The sequence below is a fragment of the Aythya ferina genome (assembly GCF_964211825.1).
Source record: "Aythya ferina genome assembly, contig: HAP1_SCAFFOLD_36, whole genome shotgun sequence".
Lineage (NCBI taxonomy): Eukaryota > Metazoa > Chordata > Aves > Anseriformes > Anatidae > Aythya > Aythya ferina.
This window is the reverse complement of record NW_028181462.1, coordinates 1372723-1389586: the sequence shown is the minus strand read 5'-3', so window position 1 is coordinate 1389586 and position 16864 is coordinate 1372723. Positions and strand designations below refer to the sequence as shown.

Sequence of the window (16864 nt, the reverse complement as noted above, 5' to 3'; positions counted from 1 at the left end):
ATCCTTGTGTCCCCCATGTCCCCCTGTCCCCATGTCCCCCTTTCCCCATGTCCCCCTGTCCCCATGTCCCCCTGTCCCCATATCCCCCTGTCCCTATATCCCCATGTCCCCCATGTCCCTATATTCCCTGTCCCCATGTCCCCCTGTCCCTATATCCCCATGTCCCCCATGTCCCCATATCCCCCGTCCCTGGGTCCCTATGTCCCGGTGTCCCCCACATCCTCCCCATGTCCCCATATCCCCGTGTCCCCATTGCATCGGGGGGGGGGGGGGTGATGCACACGGGGCAGCTCGGGGCCGTGCTGGCTGCAGGGAGGGTGGCACCGCGGGGGGGGGGGATGTGATGTGGGGGTGCTGGCGTGCACCCCGTGCACCCATGCACCCCTTGTACCTTTGCACCCCTGCATTTGCACGCTCGTGGCTCTTTGCACCCGTGCAGCTGCACACCCGTGCACCCGTGCACCGGCATAACTTTGCACTTGTGCACCTTCGTGCGTGTGCAGCCGTGCACCCGTGCACTTGTGCATCCGTGCACCCACGCACCCTTTGCACCAATACATTTGTGCACCCGAGCAACCGTGCAACCATGCACCTGCTGCACCTTTGCACCCTTGCAGCTGTGCACCCATGCACCTGTACACCCTTGCAGCAGCGCATCAGAACACCCAGGCACCCTTTGCGTCCACGCATCTTTGCCCTCTTGCAGCCGTGCAGCTGTGCACCCGTGCAGCCTTTGCATCCTTGCACCCGTGCATCTGGGCACGCTTGCAGCCACGCGCCTGTGCACTCATGCAACGGCGCACCCACGCACCCCTGCATTTGTGCACCCTTGCAACCGTGCAGCCGTGCACCCGTGCAAGGGGGCACCCACGCAACCGCTGCACCAATGCATCCGTGCACCCTTTGCACCCATATATCTGTGCACCAGTGCACCCTTTGCACCTGATAAAGCTGCAAATTGCACGTGCAATGGAGCGAGGGCCTGTTTGGGGGGGGTGGGGGGGCACGCCGGCACGTGCCCCCCCCCTCTCCCCAGTCCCACGTGGGTGCCACCCCCGTGGGGTTTGTGCTGAGCGCCCCGAATGCCCGGCATTCCCCGGGCCGGGGGGGGCGAGAGGCTGGGGACAAAGGGCTCGCTGTCCCCACGGGCACGGGGGTGGCACCTTGCGGGGGGGGGGACACGTGTTTCGGGGTGCGTCCCGCCGCGGGAATGCCAGCAATGAGCTGTGGCCTTTGGTGGCGTGGGAAGGAAATGTCCCCCTGCCACCCTGCCGGCCCCGGGGGACAGGGACGGGGCTGAAGTGGCTGCAGGTTCTTTTGGGGGAATTGGAGAGGTTTTGGGGTGTCGAGGGGGGGTGGGGGGGTCCCCATGGAGGGTGATAGGGATGGGGATGTGCCCCCCCCACACGCTGGAGGGGGGTGATTTGGGGAGAGGGTGCTACAGGGGAGCTTGAAATGGGGGGGTAAAATTGGGGGGCTGCAATAGGGGTCTGTAATGGGGGGGGCTCAGTAGGGGGGGTGCAATGGGGGGGTTCAATAGGGGGCTTTAAGGGGGGGCCTGCACCGGGAGGGGGGCTGTGCTGGGGGTTGCATCGCAAGAGGTTCCATTGGGGGGGCTCAGCGGTGTCTCTGCCCCGTCTCCTGCAGCCCCCCCCCCCGTGGTGACGCTGGTGACACCCCCGGGCACTGCCGAGGCCCCCCCCCGGGCACCATGGAGCCCCCCCGGGCCAGCGGAGAGGTGAGGAGGGAGAAAGGGGGGGAGGAAGAGGAGGAAGAGGAGGCCGGAGGGGATGGAGGACGGGGAGGGAGGACGTGGGCGCTCGGATGCCGAACCTGGGCGCTCCCCACCCTTGGGTGCCCCCCCATTTTGGGAGCCCCCCCCCTCGGGTGTCACCCCCCGCGGTGTCCCCCAGGAGCTGCTGGAGGTGGTGGTGGAGGCCGGCGCGGGCGACATCCTCCTGGCCGGCGGCCGCGACGGCATCTACGTCCGCGAGGCTCACCGCGGCTCCGGCCTCCGCCAAGGTCAGCCTCTCCCCGCGTTATCATCGGCGCCCCCCACCCCAAAAAGCCACCCTCACCCCCTCCCGTCCCCCCCCACCCATAGGTGACCGGCTGCTGAGCGCCTGCGTCTTCTTCGAGGACGTGCGGTGCGAGGACGCGGCGCGGGTGCTGCGCTGCGCCCAGCCCTGCCGCGTCTCCGTCTGCCTCAAGCGCGCCGGGCCGGGGGGGCGCGGACCCCCCGGGACCACCGCAGCCCCCCCCCAGGGCAAGGGACCCAAGGCCAAGGTGGCCAGGCTGGTGGGTGACGGGGATTGGGGGAGGGGTGAGGTGGGGGGTGGGGGTGGCGGCGTTGGGAGCGTGGGGTGCTCGTGGGTGGCGCTGGGGATATGGGGCACCCATGGGTGGCACTGGGGACATGGGGTGCCTGTGGGTGGCGCTGGGGATATGGGGCACACATGGGTGGCACTGGGGTACTCATGGGTGGCACTGGGGACATGGGGCACCCATGGGTGGCACTGGGGGCGTGGGGCACCCATGGGTGGCACTGGGGGCATGGGGTGCCTGTGGGTGGCTCTGGGGATATGGGCACCCATGGGTGGCACTGGGGTACTCATGGGTGGCACTGGGGTTGTGGGGTGCTCGTGGGTGGCACTGGGGGCATGGGGCACCCATGGGTGGCACTGGGGATATGGGACACCCATATGTGTCACTGGGTGCCCATGGGTGGCACTGGGGGTGTGGGGTGCTCGTGGGTGACACAAGGGATGTGGGACACCCATGGGTGGCACTGGGGTCGTGGGGTGCTCATGGGTGGCACCGGGTACATGGGGCACCCATGGGTGGCACTGGGGGCGTGGGGTGCTCGTGGGCGACACAAGGGACATGGGACACCCACGGTTGTCACCAGGAACAAGGGGACACCCATGGGCGCCACCACCTCCCGCTGGCCGTCCCCACGCCCCCCCCCCCACGCTTTATGTCCCCCCCCCCAGAACCTCCTGAGCCTGGCGCCCCTCAAGAAGAAGCCCCCCCCGTCGCCCCCCGTGGACGTGGAGCTGGCCCTGCCCAAGCTGGCCCTGCTGCCCCCCCCCGCCACCCCCTCGCCCCCCCGCGCGGTGCCCGAAGCCCCCCGGCCACCGCGGGTGACGGTGAGGGAGGCGGCGGCGGCGCTGGAGGTGGCGCTGCCGGGGACCCTCACCGAGCCCGGGGGGGGGACACCGGAGCCGGGGGGGGGCCCCCGCTTGCCCGCCGTGGAGGTGGCGGTCCCCAAAGTGGGGGTGCCCAAAGTGGGGGTCCCCAAGGTGGCGGTCCCCAAGGTGGCGGTCCCCAAGGTGGGGCTGGGCGCCCCCGCGCCCAAGGAGGTGGCACCGGTGGCACCGGTGGCACCAGTGCTGGCCATCGCCGTCCCCAAGGTCGAGGTGGGTTTGGCGCTGCCCAAAGCCGGCGCCCAAGGGAAATTGCCCAAATTGGGCCTTTCTTGCCCCAAAACGCCCGCCGAGGGGGGCGAAGGGCCCAAAGTGGCCGGCCTGGAGGTGGCCGCCCCCGCGGTGGCCCTGGAGGTGGCTTTGGGGAGCGGGGGGGACGCGGGCGTCCCCGAGGCCAAGCCCCCCAAATCGGCCCCCCCCAAAGTGAAGGGGGCCAAAGCGGGCCCCCCCGGGGGCTGGGAGCTGGGGGGGTGGCGGTGGGGGGGGGCGAGGCTGCCCCAATTTGGGGGCTCGAGCCCCGACATCCGCAGCGGGGGCGACCTCAAAGCGCGGCCGGCGGGGCGGGGGGGCAGCGCCGAGAGCTTGCTGGGGGGGGGGCCCAAAAATTGGGCTGGGGGGGGGCTGGGGGTCTCCATCCCCGCCGTGGGCTTTTCGGAAGGGGGGAGGCCGCGGGGGGGGGAGGCTGAGGAGGGGGCGAGGAAGAGGCCGGCCTTGAAGGTGCCCGAGCTGGAGCTGGCGGCCCCCGGGGGGCTCGGGGGGGGCAAAGAAGCAGCCGGGGGGGGGCGAGGCGCGGGGGGGGCCAAGCCCCCCAAATCCTTGCCCCCGGCAGAGGGGGAAGGCGCGGAGGCGAGGATGAGGATGGGCAGCGTGAGGAAGGCCGTGCTGGTGCTGGTGAAGGGCAAAGCCGGGGGGGGGGCCGAGGAAAACGGGGGGGGCCCCTTTTGGGGCTTTTCTAAACCCAAAACGGAGCCGGAGGCTCCCCCCCGGCGCTGGGTGCCCAAGGTGGGCTTCTCGGTGGGGGGGGACCCCCCGCAGCCCCCCCAAAAGCAGCCCAAGGTGCGGCTGCCCCGCCTGGAGCTCGCCCCCCCCCAGTGCCCCCCCGAGCTGACCGGGGGGGCCGAAGAGGGGCTGGGGGCCGGGGGGGGGGACCCCAAATTCCAGCTGCCCCGGCTGGAGCTCAGCCCCCCCGCCCGCAGCCCCCCCCCGGGGGAGGAGGAGGAGGAGGAGGTGAACCGGTGAGGAAGGAGCGGCGCCATCGGCCCATGGGGGGGGGGGGTTAACCCCACTCCCCCCCCCCCCCCGAAGATCCTAATTCAGCTTTTTGGTGTTCTTTTTTCCCCCCTTTTCACCCCAATTTTAACCCTCCCCCCTCCCCAGTTTCTCCGCGGGGGGGGGGTGCTGGTGCTAACACGGCCCCCCCGGCTTTTGCCCCCCCCCGCCCCCCCCAAAACCCTTGGTGCTGGAATAAAGGTGGGCGCCAGGAGCCGGCTCTGTTATTGGGGGGGCTTTTGGGGTCAGCCTTATGGGACAGCCCCCCCCCGGTGCTCCGTGTGTCCCCCCCCCCGTGCTCCATGTACCCACGAGCCCCATGTCAGGGGGTTTGGGGTCCCTGCTGCCCCATGTCCCAGTGTCCCCCACGTCCCTATTAAACCCACACCACACAGGTTTTGGGGTCCCCGATACTCCACGTCCCCATGAGTCCCACGTCCCCATGTCCCCATTAATCCCATATCACGGGCTTTGGGGTCCCTGCTGCTCCACGTCCCCATTAACCCCATTTCTCCAGGACCCCCACATCCCAGGTTTGGGGGTCCCTGCTGCTCCACGTCCCCGTGAGTCCCACGTCCCCATGTCCCCATTAACCCCATGTCACGGGTTTTGGGGTCCCTGCTGCTCCATGTCTGCCACATCCCCATCAGCCCCATTAACCCCATATCACAGCTTTTGGGGTCCCACCTGCTCCACATGCCCATAAGCTCCACATGCCCATTGGCCCCATGTCCCCATTAAACCCATATCAGGGGTTTTGGGGTCCCAGGTGCCCCATGTGCCCCATGTCCCCCACATCCCCATCAGCCCCATGTCCCCATTAACCCCACATCACAGGTTTTGGGATCCCTGCTTCCCCATGTCCCAGTGTCCCCCATGTCCCTATTAAACCCACACCACACAGGTTTTGGGGTCCCTGATACTCCACGTCCCCATGAGTCCCACGTCCCCATGTCCCCATTAACCCCATATCACGGGTTTTGGGGTCCCAGGTGCCCCATGTCCCCATGTGCCCCATGTCCCCATTAATCCCATATCACGGGTTTTGGGGTCCCCGATACTCCACATCCCCATGAGTCCCATGTCCCCATGTCCCCATTAACCCCATATCCCGGGTTTTGGGGTCCCTGCTGCTCCACGTCCCCATTAACCCCATTTCTCCAGGACCCCCACATCCCAGGTTTGGGGGTCCCTGCTGCTCCACGTCCCCGTGAGTCCCACGTCCCCATGTCCCCATTAACCCCATATCAGGGGTTTTGGGGTCCCAGGTGCCCCATATCCCCATTAACCCCATATCATGGGTTTTGGGGTCCCTGCTGCTCCACGTCCCCATGAGTCCCACGTCCCCACGTCCCCATTAACCCCATATCCCGGGTTTTGGGGTCCCTGCTGCTCCATGTCTGCCACATCCCCATCAGCCCCATTAACCCCATACCACAGCTTTTGGGGTCCCACCTGCTCCACATGCCCATAAGCTCCACATCCCCATCAGCCCCATGTCCCCATTAACCCCACATCACAGGTTTTGGGATCCCTGCTTCCCCATGTCCCAGTGTCCCCCATGTCCCTATTAAACCCACACCACACAGGTTTTGGGGTCCCCGATACTCCACGTCCCCATGAGTCCCACGTCCCCATGTCCCCATTAACCCCATATCATGGGTTTTGGGGTCCCAGGTGCCCCATGTCCCCATGTGCCCCATGTCCCCCACATCCCCATCAGCCCCATGTCCCCATTAATCCCATATCCCAGGTTTTGGGGTCCCTGCTGCTCCACGTCCCCATGAGTCCCATGTCCCCATGTCCCCATTAACCCCATATCATGGGTTTTGGGGTCCCTGCTGCTCCATGTCTGCCACATCCCCATCAGCCCCTTTAACCCCATACCACAGCTTTTGGGGTCCCACCTGCTCCACATGCCCATAAGCTCCACATCCCCATCAGCCCCATGTCCCCATTAACCCCATATCATGGGTTTTGGGGTCCCAGGTGCCCCATGTCCCCATGTGCCCCATGTCCCCCACATCCCCATCAGCCCCATGTCCCCATTAACCCCACATCACAGGTTTTGGGATCCCTGCTGCCCCATGTCCCAGTGCCCCCCACGTCCCTATTAAACCCACACCACACAGGTTTTGGGGTCCCTGGTACTCCACGTCCCCATGAGTCCCATGTCCCCATGTCCCCATTAACCCCATATCCCGGGTTTTGGGGTCCCATCAGCCCCACTGGGACACTGGGACTGGGAGGGCTGATACTGGGACCGAGGGGATACTGGGATGGGGGGGGGGGGTGTTCTGGGACTGGGAGGGTTACTGGGACGGAGGGGGAGGATACTGGGACGAAAGGGAGGAGGGGGACTGGGACCGTGGGGGCCGTACTGGGACCGGGGGCTGGGATTACTGGGACGGAGGGGGAGGGGGGTACTGGGACCGAGCGCCGGGCACTAGGACCGCGCGTCCACCCTGCTCCCCACCCACCTCCCGCCCCCTTCCCCGCCCCCCTCTCCCCATTGGCCCTCCCGCCTCACCCTCTTTTCCTATTGGCCGCCGGCGGTGACGGGCGGCGCTCGAAGGCGGGGCCGCGCCTGCGCAGCTGCCCTTGGGCCTGCGGGAAGATGGCGGCGGCCGGGCGGGCGGCGGTTGCGTGCGGGGCCCGCGCCGCTCTCGGGGCCCGCCGGGGCCGGGCCGGGGCCTTCAGGGCCTCGTCCGGGGCCGCCTCCGGGACCGGCACCGGCACCGGGACCGGCACCGGCACCGCCGAGCTGCTGCAGGAGCGGCTGCGGCGGCACCAGGTGGGGGCTGGGGGGTCCCGGTCACGGGGGGGGGGAGGGGAAACCGGGGGGAGGGGGGGGGCTCCGGTTCCCAGTTCCCCATTACCGGGGGGGGGCTCCCAGTGTCCCGGGGGGGTCCCGTATACCGGGGGGGGGGGGCCCGGTTCCCCTGGGGGGGTCCCGGTTCCCTTGGGGGGGGGTCCCGGCTCCCTTTGGGGGTCCCGGTTCCCTTGAGGGGGGTCCCGGTTCCCTTGGGGGGGGGCTCTCCCGGTTCCCCCCCCCCCCTTCCCTCACCGTTTTCCCCCCTTTCTTTTTATCCAGGCAGCGGCTGCGCCCCCCCCGGGCCCCCCCCGTCCCGGTTCCCGTTCGCAGCAGCAGGAGGAGGAGGAGGAGGAGGAGGAAGAGCGGCGGCGGCAGCGGCTGGCAGGGGCTCGGCGCCTGGCCCTGCGCCTGGGGGGGCTGCTGGGCGCCGGCACCGGCTTGGCCATCGTCTACGTCTTCGGTGAGACCCCCCCCCCCCCCAAAAAAAAAAAAAAAAAAACAACAAAAAACGGTACCGGGACGCCCCCCCCCCCCCCCCTCACGCCGCCTTCTCCCTCCCCGCAGGCAGCAACGCCGTGGACGAGCACGGGGCCAAGGTGAGGGCACCACCGGGACCCCCCCCCGGGCCCCTGGGACCCCCCCAGGACCCCTCTGATCCCCCGAGCCCCCCTCCTACCCTCAGTATCCCCACACCCTCCCTGCCCCCTTTTCTTGCTCTTTTTACCCCATTCCAGGGACTCCGCCCCGGGGGGGGGGGGGGGGCAGGACTTGGTGCCCTCCCCCTCCTCCCGCCAGCCTTTTTTTTTTTTTTTTTCCCCAAATCCCCTTTTTTTTATGATTATTCGGGGGCTTTGATGTCCCCAGGGGGGCGGAGGTGACAACAGCCCTCACTGGGGACATCAAGGGGCTTTCAGGAAGTCCCCCCCCCCACATAAAAAAAATCCCCACCTAGCTGCAAATTGTCCCCATGACCCCCCCCCCTTGAGGTGTCCCCCCCCCCCCCCTTCCTGCTGTCCCCAACCCCTTTTTATGGGGTCCCCCCCTTTTATGGGGTCACCCCCCCATATTATCTCTTGTCCCCCCCCTCTTTATTTTTTCCAGGTCCCTGACGAGTTCGATGGAGGTGAGTGACCCCCCCCCCAGGCATCCCCGGGGCCATTTGTCACCTCCCCCCTCCCTTTTATAAGGTTTTTCACACCCCCCGATGGAATTTTGGCGCTTTCCGGGTTTTTCCCATGCAGAAAAGGAATTTAAGGGGGGGGGGGCATTGCTGGGGGGGACACAGGGCCCCCAAATGGCTCTCGCCCCCCCCCCTTTTTCCCCGCAGACCCCGTGGGCATCCAGCAGCTGCGCCGAACCTACAAATACTTCAAGGACTACCGACAGGTTTGGGGGGGGGGGGAGGGATTTTTGCCCAATTTCCTGCAATTTCGCTTTGTCTCGGGGCTGTTTGTCTCTCGCAGGGGTGGGGGGGCACCCCCTGAGTGTCCCCCCCCCGTGAGATTTGTCCCCGTTTTGGGGTCCCCTTTTGAGAGGCTTTGTCCTCGTTTTGGGGCGTCGGGTGTTGGTTTTGGGGTCCCCGTTCCCCCCCCCAGTAATTGGGGGCTCCCCCTGTTCCCTCCAATAATTGGAGCCCCCCCCCCGATAATTTGCCCCCCCTAATAATCTGAGCCCCCCCCGGTTTGAGGGCTGCCCCCTTCCCCCATTTGAGAGTCTCCTCTCCCCAACTTGAGACTTCCCCGCCCCCCTAATTCCAGGGGGGGCTCTCCCCAAGTTGGGGGGGGGGCTCCCCCTTTATTTGAGGGGGGGGGGGTCTCACCCCTAACCCCCCCCCCAGATGATCATTGAGCCCACCAGCCCCAAGCTGCTGCCGGACCCCCTGCGCGAGCCCTACTACCAGCCCCCCTACACCCTCGTCATCGAGCTCACCGACGTCCTGCTGCACCCCGAGTGGTCGGTGAGTGCCCCCCCCGGGCCCTGTGTGCCCCCCCGCCTCGCTGTCACCCCCCCAGCTGTCATTTTTATGTCCCCCCCCCCCCTCAGCTCGTCACCGGCTGGCGCTTCAAGAAGCGCCCGGGCATCGAGAGCCTCCTGCAGCAGCTCGCCCCCCTCTACGAGATCGTCGTCTTCACCTCTGAGACCGGCATGGTCAGCGCCCCCCCCCCACAACAGGGAGGCCCCCCCTTGTAAAAAAAAAAAAAAAAAAAGGTGATGTGACCCCAAAAAACCTCTTCTTTTGCCCCCACCCAGACCGCCTTCCCCCTCATCGACAGCATCGACCCGCACGGCTTTGTCTCCTACCGGCTCTTCCGCGATGCCACGCGCTACATGGACGGGCACCACGTCAAGGTTTGTGGGGCGGGGGGGGTGGAGAGGTTTTGGGGACCTCGGGGGGGGGTTTCTGAGCTCCCTGCCACCCCCTCGCTGTCCCTTGTCCCCCCCCCCAGGACATCTCGTGCCTCAACAGAGACCCCGCCAAGGTGGTGGTGGTGGATTGCCGCAAGGAGGCCTTCTGCCTGCAGCCCTACAACGGGCTGGCGCTGCGCCGCTGGGACGGCAGCTCCGACGACCGCGCCCTCTACGACCTGGCCGCCTTCCTTAAAAGTGAGCAAAAAGCCCCAAAGCGCCCCAAACCAACCCTTCCCTATCTCCTCTATCTCCTCACCCCCCCCACTTCCCCCTTTTTTTTTTTTTTCCCCCCCCCCCCGTAGCCATCGCGCTGAGCGGGGTGGAGGACGTGCGCGCGGTGCTGGAGAACTACGCGCTGGAGGACGACCCCCTGGCCGCCTTCAAGCGGCGCCGCTCGCAGCTCGAGGAGGTCGTTTGGTTTCGGGGACGTTCGCCGGGGTTTTTTTTTTTTTGGGGGGGGGGGGGGGGGGGCCCCGAAAAAAGGGTTTGACGGGGTTTTTGGGGTCTCGTTGCAGGAGGAGCAGCAGCGGCTGGCGGAGCTGGCGCAGGGCAAGAAGCCGCCGGGGCTCTTCCTGGGCACCCTCGCCCGGCGCCTCTGGCCCCACTCCAAGCAGCAGTGACACCCCCGACCCCCCCCCGCCTCGTCCCCGACCCCCCCACATCGTCGCCGACCCCCCCTCACCGCGTCCCCAGCTTTTATTTGTATTTTTTTGGGGGTGGGGGTTGGTTGCACCCCGCAAGGGGGGGGGGAAATAAAAGGAGTTGGCGGAGGTGGGGGCTGTTGCGTGGTGATTTTGGGGGGTGGGGGGGGACACACACACACACAGCGGGGGTCCCCTCCCCTTGTTTGGGGTCTTTATGCGGCGGGGGGGGGGGGGGGGGGCTATGTTCCTAAAATTTGGGGTCTTTATGGGGGGGTTGCATCCCTAAAATTTGGGGTCTTTGGGGGAGGGGTGGCAGAGGGTTGCATCCCCCCGATTTGGGATCTTTATTGGGGGGACTGTGTCCCTAAAATTTGGGGGGGGGGGGGAAGACTGTGTCCCCAGGATTTGGGGTTTTTGGGGGGTTGGTAGGGAGCTGTGCCCCCCCCCACCCTTTTGGGGGTGGGCTTTGGGTAGGGGGTTGGGCTTTGGGGTCTTTATGGGGTACTCCCCCCCCCTCTTGGGGGTGGGCTTTGGGGTCTTGCCTGGGGGGGGGGGGGGGTGTGGATGGTAGGGGGCTGTGCCCCCCCCCCCCCCCCCCACTTTGGGGGGTGGGCTTTGGGGCGGGCTCTCCCCTGGCCCTTCCCTCCCCAAGGAGTTCCTGGGGGCAGGGGGGGGTCGGGCTCAGACCCCGCTGAGCCTCGGGACCACCAGGCTGGGACCCCCCCCCCCAGCACCAGGCCATGGCTCCGCTGCTCCTGGCTGCCCTCCTGGCCCTGCTCTGCCCCCCCCCGGTGAGAGGGGCCGGGGGGGGTCTCTTCAGGAGGCTCTTGGTGGATTTATTTTTTTGGGGGGGGGGGGGGTCCCCGGGGGGTGTTTTGGGGGTCTTTGCCCTCAAAGCTTGCAGTGGAGGGTCTTTGGGGGGGGGGGGGGGATTTGGAAGAGTTGTGCCGGGGGGGGGAGGGCGTATTTGGGGTGCTGGGGGGGGTGTAATTGGGGACATGGGGGGGCTTTTGGGGTGCTGGGGGGTGGATTTGGGGTGCTGGGCGGGTGTAATTGGGGACACGGGGGGGCTTTTGTTGTGCTGGGGGGGGTGTAATTGGCAACATGGGGGGGGGCTTTGGGGTCCTGGGGGGCGTATTGGTGGTGCCGGGGGGGGCTTTCAGGGAACTGGGGGGGCTTTTGGGGGTGCTGGGGGGGTGGATTTAGGGACGGGGGTGGGGGGGGGCTTTTGGGGTGCTGGGGAGGGGCAAATCCCAATGGGTGTTTTAGGTTTTCCTGGGGGAGGGGGCGGCTCTGGGACGTTTAGTGCTCCCCAAGGGGGGGGGGGGGGGGGCATTGGGGTCTTACCGGGGGTCCTCGATGCCCCCCCCGACCCCCCCCCCCCCCCCCCCCCATGCAGGTGCAGCCCGGGGGGGTGCTGGAGCTGCGGGTGCTGTCGGCGTGGGGGGGCCCGGGGGGGCCGTGCGGGGGCCCCCCCTCCTGCCGCCTCGTCTTTCGCCTCTGCTTGCGCCCCCCCGGGGGGATCGGCTGCAGCCTGGGGGTCGCTCACAGCCCCCCCGGGCCCCCCCCCAGCCCGGGTGCCCCCCGCCTGCTCCGCTTGCCCTTCGCCTTCCCCTGGCCGGTGAGGACCCCCCCCGTGCTCCCCCCCCCCCACGGAGCTGAGACCTTGGCTCCCTATAAATACCCCCCCCAAAAAAAATCTGGTCCCTAGGACCCCATAGATTTGACCCCCCCCGCCCCATTTTTTGCCCCCCCCCCCCCCCCCCCCCCCCGAGCAGGGCACCGTGTCCCTCGTGGTCGAATCCTGGCGGCTGGATGAGGCCAAAGGGCCTGGGGGTGAGTGGGGGGGGGGGACGGACAGAGGGTGCTGGGGGGGGGGGGCACAGACACTATTGCTTTTATGTGGGGGGGGGCACAAGGATTTGGGGGTGGGAGGTGGGAGTTTGGGTGTTGTAAATGGGAATTTGGGATGGGGGGGGAAACAGAGGAGAAAAAAAAAATTGGGGATTGGGGGGGTCCATAGGGTGCTGGGGGGGCACAGACCCTATTGATTTTATTTGGGGGGGGGGACACACAAGGATTTGGGGGTGGGAGGTGGGAGTTTGGATGTTGCAAATGGGCATTTGGGGGGGGGGGGGGCAAGCAGAGGAGAAAAAGTATTGGGTTGTGGGGGGGGGGGGGGGAAATGGGACCCCGTGGGCACATTGTGGGGGGGGGGGGACTTTTTTTTTTTTTTTTTTTTGGGGTGCGGGGGGGGCTGACGGCTCTCGCAGCTCCCCAGGGCCGGCTGCTGGGCCGAGCGGTGGCGAGGCAGCGCCTGGCGCCGGGGGGGCCGTGGCGGGGGGGGGGCCCGGGGGGGGGCTGCGCTTCGGCACCCGCCTGCGCTGCCGCCCCCCAGCCCGCGGCCCCCGCTGCCTCCCCCCGTGTCCCCCGGCCGCCCCCTGCCCCCGCCGCTGCCCCCCCCTTCCCCGCCGCCTGCCGCCGCCCCCCCCCAGCCCAGCACCGCCGTTGCTGGCCCCCCCGCTGCTGCCCCCCCCGGGAGTGCCCAGCGCCCCCCCACTCCTCCCCAGCATCCCCCGATGCCTGTCCCCAGGCTGGGGGGTGCAGGGGAGACGGCTGGGGCTGTGCCCCCCCCGGTGCCAACAGCACGGTGAGTGACACCTCGGGGACCCCCTTGGGACCGCCCCCCCCCGGGTCACCTCTGGGACCCCTTTGGGGACCCCCCCCGGTCACCTCTGGGACCCCTTTGGGGACCCCCCCCCGGTCACCTCTGGGACCCCTTTGGGGACCCCCCCATACCACCTCTGGGACCCCTTTGGGACCCCCTTGTGCCACTTCTGGGACACCCCCCCCCCATATCACCTTTGGGACCCCCACCACCACCTTCGGGACCCCCCCGGGTCACCTCTGGGATCCCCTTGTGCCACCTTCGGGCCCCCCCCCCTCCCTACGTCACCTTTAGGACGCCCCCCCCCCCCCGCCACCTTTCCTGGGTGCCACCTTCCCCGTGCCCCCCCCGGGGATGCTTTCGGTGACCCCCCCACCCCCCACCAGGTCTTTAGGAGCGACCTGGGGGGGCCGCGCTGCGACCCCCCCTCCCTGGGGCGCCCCCCGTCCCCGAGAGCCCCCGAAGCGGAGCCGGTGCCAGAGGCGTCGCCGTCGCCCTGCGCCCTTGGGCCCTGCTTTAACGGGGGGGCCTGCGCCCCCGCGCCCCCCCCCGGCACCGGCTACAGCTGCCGCTGCCCCCCCCGGCTTCCACGGCTCCAACTGCGAGCGCCGGGCCGACCGCTGCGCCGACAGCCTCTGCCAGAACGGTGAGGGGGGGGGGGAGGGCCGCTGGGACCCCCTGGGTGCCCCCCTCCCCCCCCCCGCTGGGACCCTCCTGCTGGGACCCCCTGGGTGCCCCCCTCCCCCCCCCCGCTGGGACCCTCCTGCTGGGACCCTCCCCAGTGTGACTTCCCCACTGGGACCCCCCCCGGGTGCCCCCCCCCCGACTGTGATCCCTCCCAGTGTGCCCCCCCCCCCAAGTCCCTCTTTCTCCCCTCCCCATGCCCATCTCTCAGCCCCCAAGCCCCCTCTCTTCTGCCCCAGACCCCCTTTCTCCCCCCCCAGACCCCCTCAATCCCCCCCCAGGCCCACTTTCCCCCCCCCAAGGCCCCTCTCTTCCGCCCCAGACCCCCTTTTTCCCCCCCAAGACCCCCTCAATCCCCCCCCACTGACCCCCTCTCTGCCCTCCAGACCCCCTCTCCCCCCTCAGACCCCCTTTCTCCCCCCCCAGACCCCCTCAACCCCCCGAGACCCCCTCTCTCCCCCCCACAGCCCCCTTCCCAACCCCCAGACCCCCCTCAACCCCCCCAGACCCCCTCTCTCCCCCCCCAGGCCCCCTTTCTCCCCCCCACAGCCCCCTTTCCACTCCCCCCAATCCCCCTCTCCCCCCCCCACCCCCCCCAAACCCCCCTAATCCCCCCCCCAAACTCCCCATGCGCCCCTCCATCCCCGACCCCCATCTCTTTCCCTCTTCCCCCCCCCCCCGACCTTCCCCGCACCCGCAGGCGGGCACTGCCTGGACCTGGGGGGCCGCGGCGTGCTCTGCAGGTGCCGCCCGGGCTTCTCGGGCCCCCGCTGCGAGCACAACGTGGACGACTGCAGCGCCCCAACCCCTGCGCCAACGGCGGCACCTGCGTGGACGGCGCCAACGCCTTCACCTGCTCCTGCACCCTGGGCTACGCCGGCGCCCGCTGCCGCCTGCGCGCCGACGCCTGCGCCTCGGGCCCCTGCCTGCACGGTGCCACCTGCTACACCCACTTCTCCGGCCACGTCTGCGCCTGCCCCCCCGGCTTCATGGGCCCCCGCTGCGAGGAAGAGGTTGGGGGACCCCCGGCCGCTCCTCGCCGCCAGCCCCCGGCGCCTTTGGCCGTCGCCTGCGCCCTCCCCGTCGCCCTCCTGGGGCCCGGGCTCGGTTTGGTGCTGGCGGCCCGCGGGTGGAGGCGGCGGGCGGCGGGGGGGGAGAGGTGAGAGTGAGGGGTACGGGGGGGGGATGCGGGGCAGCTGGGGGGCGCGGGGGGACAAGGGGGAAGCTGGGGGTCCTGGGGGGACAACTGGGGGCAAGTGGGGGACGCACGGCTGACGTGTTTTTTCTCACCAGCAGCCGAACTCTGGAGCCAGGGGGGGGTCCTGGGGTGAGCCCCCCAGGGACAGAGCAGCCTCTGCCACCCCGGGCCTCGGCCACACAGGTGAGGATGAGGACCCTGTGCTCGGAGCGTATCTGCCCCTTCCTCGTCCTCTTCTTCTTCTTCTTTAACCCTCCCGGCACCTTCCAGGTCTGAGGCGGCGGTGATGGACCCCACGAGACACCAGAGAGGGCTTTGGAGAAGGAGGGGAGGGGTTTTTTGCTGGTACCGGGACGTCTGAGTCCCAATACTGTTTCAGCCCCGATATTGTGATGTTTGTGTCCCAATACCGAGAGTTTGTGACCTGATACTGGGACACTCGTGCCCCGATACAAGGCCGTTTGTGTCCCAATACTGGGACATTTGCGCCCTGGTATCAGGATGTTTGTGCCCTGATACCAAGACTTTGTGCCCCAATACTGGGATGTTTGTGCCCCAATATCGGGATGTTTTTGTCCTGATACTGAGAGTTTGTTCCCCGATATGAAGTTTGTGCCCCGATATCATGATGTTTGTGTTCCAATACTGGGACATTTGTGCCCCGATACTGGGACGTTTGAGCCCCGATACCGTACCATTTGAGCCCCGATACCAGGATGTTTGTGTTCCAATACCGAGAGTTTGTGCCCCGATATTGGGGTGTTTGTGACCCGCAATCAGGACATTTCTGCCCCAATAAAGTCCTTTGAGAGGCTGTTGCTGTGGGGATCGCAGCAGTGTTGGTGCTCTTCTTTTTCCCTGGAGGCGCTGCGCGTGCTTGAGGAGGGGGCACTGGGGGGGCACACACAGTGGGGACAGGAGCCGTGGGCTGGGGCTGAATGAGTCCCACGTGGGGCTGATGAAAGTTGTGCAAAAAATCCCAATAAGTTTTCCAGACAGGGTGATCCGTGAAGCTACATTCCCTATTTCTGATGCTGATTTCTCATGATTTCTCCCCCATTTCCTCGCTGGCTGAGTACTACAGGTTCACAACCTACTCAAAGACTTTTCTATACCCTATATGAACAATTTTATTTTATTTATTTTATTTGACCAACCGTTTAATTTCTCCCTTTTTTCTTTCCGTTCTTCTCCCATGCCTAGAGGGCCTGTGATTTTCGGTTTTACTGATTTTGCCCTCTTTTTCTGAGCCGTCCTCCTTACTTCAGGACCATGGGACCTTCCCCTTACCTGTTTCACATCCTGCTGTGCCACAGTCCTGCCTGCGTGATCCCTTTGGAATACAAAGCCACCTTCTACTGCAAAAACACTGCTTCCTTCCTCGCACTTGCCACCCTGCTGATGTCCTTGTCACCCCCTCAATAGCCCCCCCTTGCCCGTTAGATGTCCCAATGAGGGGGGGCAATTTGCACCTCCACCCCCCTGCTGCGCATCAAAAACCCACCAACACCTCCCGGATGACCCTAAATAAGGGAGGTTTGGCAAGAAAAACACCAGCAGGAAAAGGGGGGGGGGGGGGGGGGGAAGAGCAATGCTACCACCCTGGGAGGGACGCAAAGCCCCACCGGAGCCCTCAAAATTGGGGGAAAACAGCAGGAAAAGGGGACAGATGGAGCATAAAGGGTGCTGAGCTCCTAAGGGTGGGAATGGGATTGTTATAAATGAAGTCTCAACTCAATCTAAATTTTATAATATTGATAAAACAAATATTTCTAAAAGGTAGAAAAGGCAAGTAAACAGCGCTGGGTGTGTGGGGAGTCTATGCTCCACCAACACGCACACACGAACATCAAACATTCTAAATATACAGAACATTGCTTTACATACTAAACCCGAGTATGCCTATACATATGTACAATCAGGAAAGGTAACAAACAATCCTTTAAGTTCCATAACTTACTAAAATTGAGT

General features: G+C 66.6%; 2 protein-coding genes across 4 annotated transcripts; both read left to right on the top strand.

Annotated features, from left to right (window-relative positions):
- Nucleotides 1-1772: 1772 nt before the first annotated feature.
- Nucleotides 1773-10469, top strand: PRX (periaxin). 3 transcript variants are annotated; one of them, XR_014687611.1, is made up of 13 exons: nucleotides 1773-2022; nucleotides 2105-2298; nucleotides 7051-7269; nucleotides 7570-7750; nucleotides 7855-7886; nucleotides 8392-8413; nucleotides 8618-8676; nucleotides 9128-9247; nucleotides 9334-9438; nucleotides 9541-9639; nucleotides 9758-9894; nucleotides 10002-10108; nucleotides 10215-10246. XR_014687611.1 is itself a non-coding variant. In XM_084539722.1 (13 exons), exons 1-13 carry the CDS (start codon nucleotides 1791-1793, stop codon nucleotides 10317-10319), a joined length of 1632 nt encoding a protein of 543 aa, XP_084395848.1. In that variant the 5' UTR covers nucleotides 1773-1790; the 3' UTR covers nucleotides 10320-10469. The 3 variants fall into 3 exon arrangements, 2 of the variants coding, with proteins under 2 accessions (XP_084395848.1, XP_084395849.1); XM_084539722.1 differs by having other exon boundaries at nucleotides 9738-9894; nucleotides 10215-10469; XM_084539723.1 differs by lacking the exon at nucleotides 10002-10108 and having other exon boundaries at nucleotides 10215-10469.
- Nucleotides 10470-10936: 467 nt separating this feature from the next.
- LOC311428214 (delta-like protein 3) lies at nucleotides 10937-15711 on the top strand. The gene is given in 11 exon segments (XM_084539746.1): nucleotides 10937-11134; nucleotides 11743-11964; nucleotides 12122-12179; nucleotides 12617-12693; nucleotides 12696-12800; nucleotides 12802-12993; nucleotides 13398-13586; nucleotides 13588-13657; nucleotides 14396-14493; nucleotides 14496-14854; nucleotides 14989-15711. Coding segments are annotated over 11 exon segments (1602 nt in total). The 5' UTR covers nucleotides 10937-11083; the 3' UTR covers nucleotides 15170-15711.
- The last annotated feature ends 1153 nt before the right edge of the window (nucleotides 15712-16864 follow it).

What these genes read in the sequence shown, in the direction of transcription:
- PRX (XM_084539722.1), top strand. Translation starts at nt 1,791, where the DNA reads ATGGAGGACGGGGAGGGAGGACGTGGGCGCTCGGATGCCGAACCTGGG. An exon ending in TGGACGGGCACCACGTCAAG is followed by an intron (nt 9,640 to 9,737) that starts GTTTGTGGGGCG and finishes CCCCCCCCCCAG; the next exon opens with GACATCTCGTGCCTCAACAG. An exon ending in GCCGCTCGCAGCTCGAGGAG is followed by an intron (nt 10,109 to 10,214) that starts GTCGTTTGGTTT and finishes GTCTCGTTGCAG; the next exon opens with GAGGAGCAGCAGCGGCTGGC.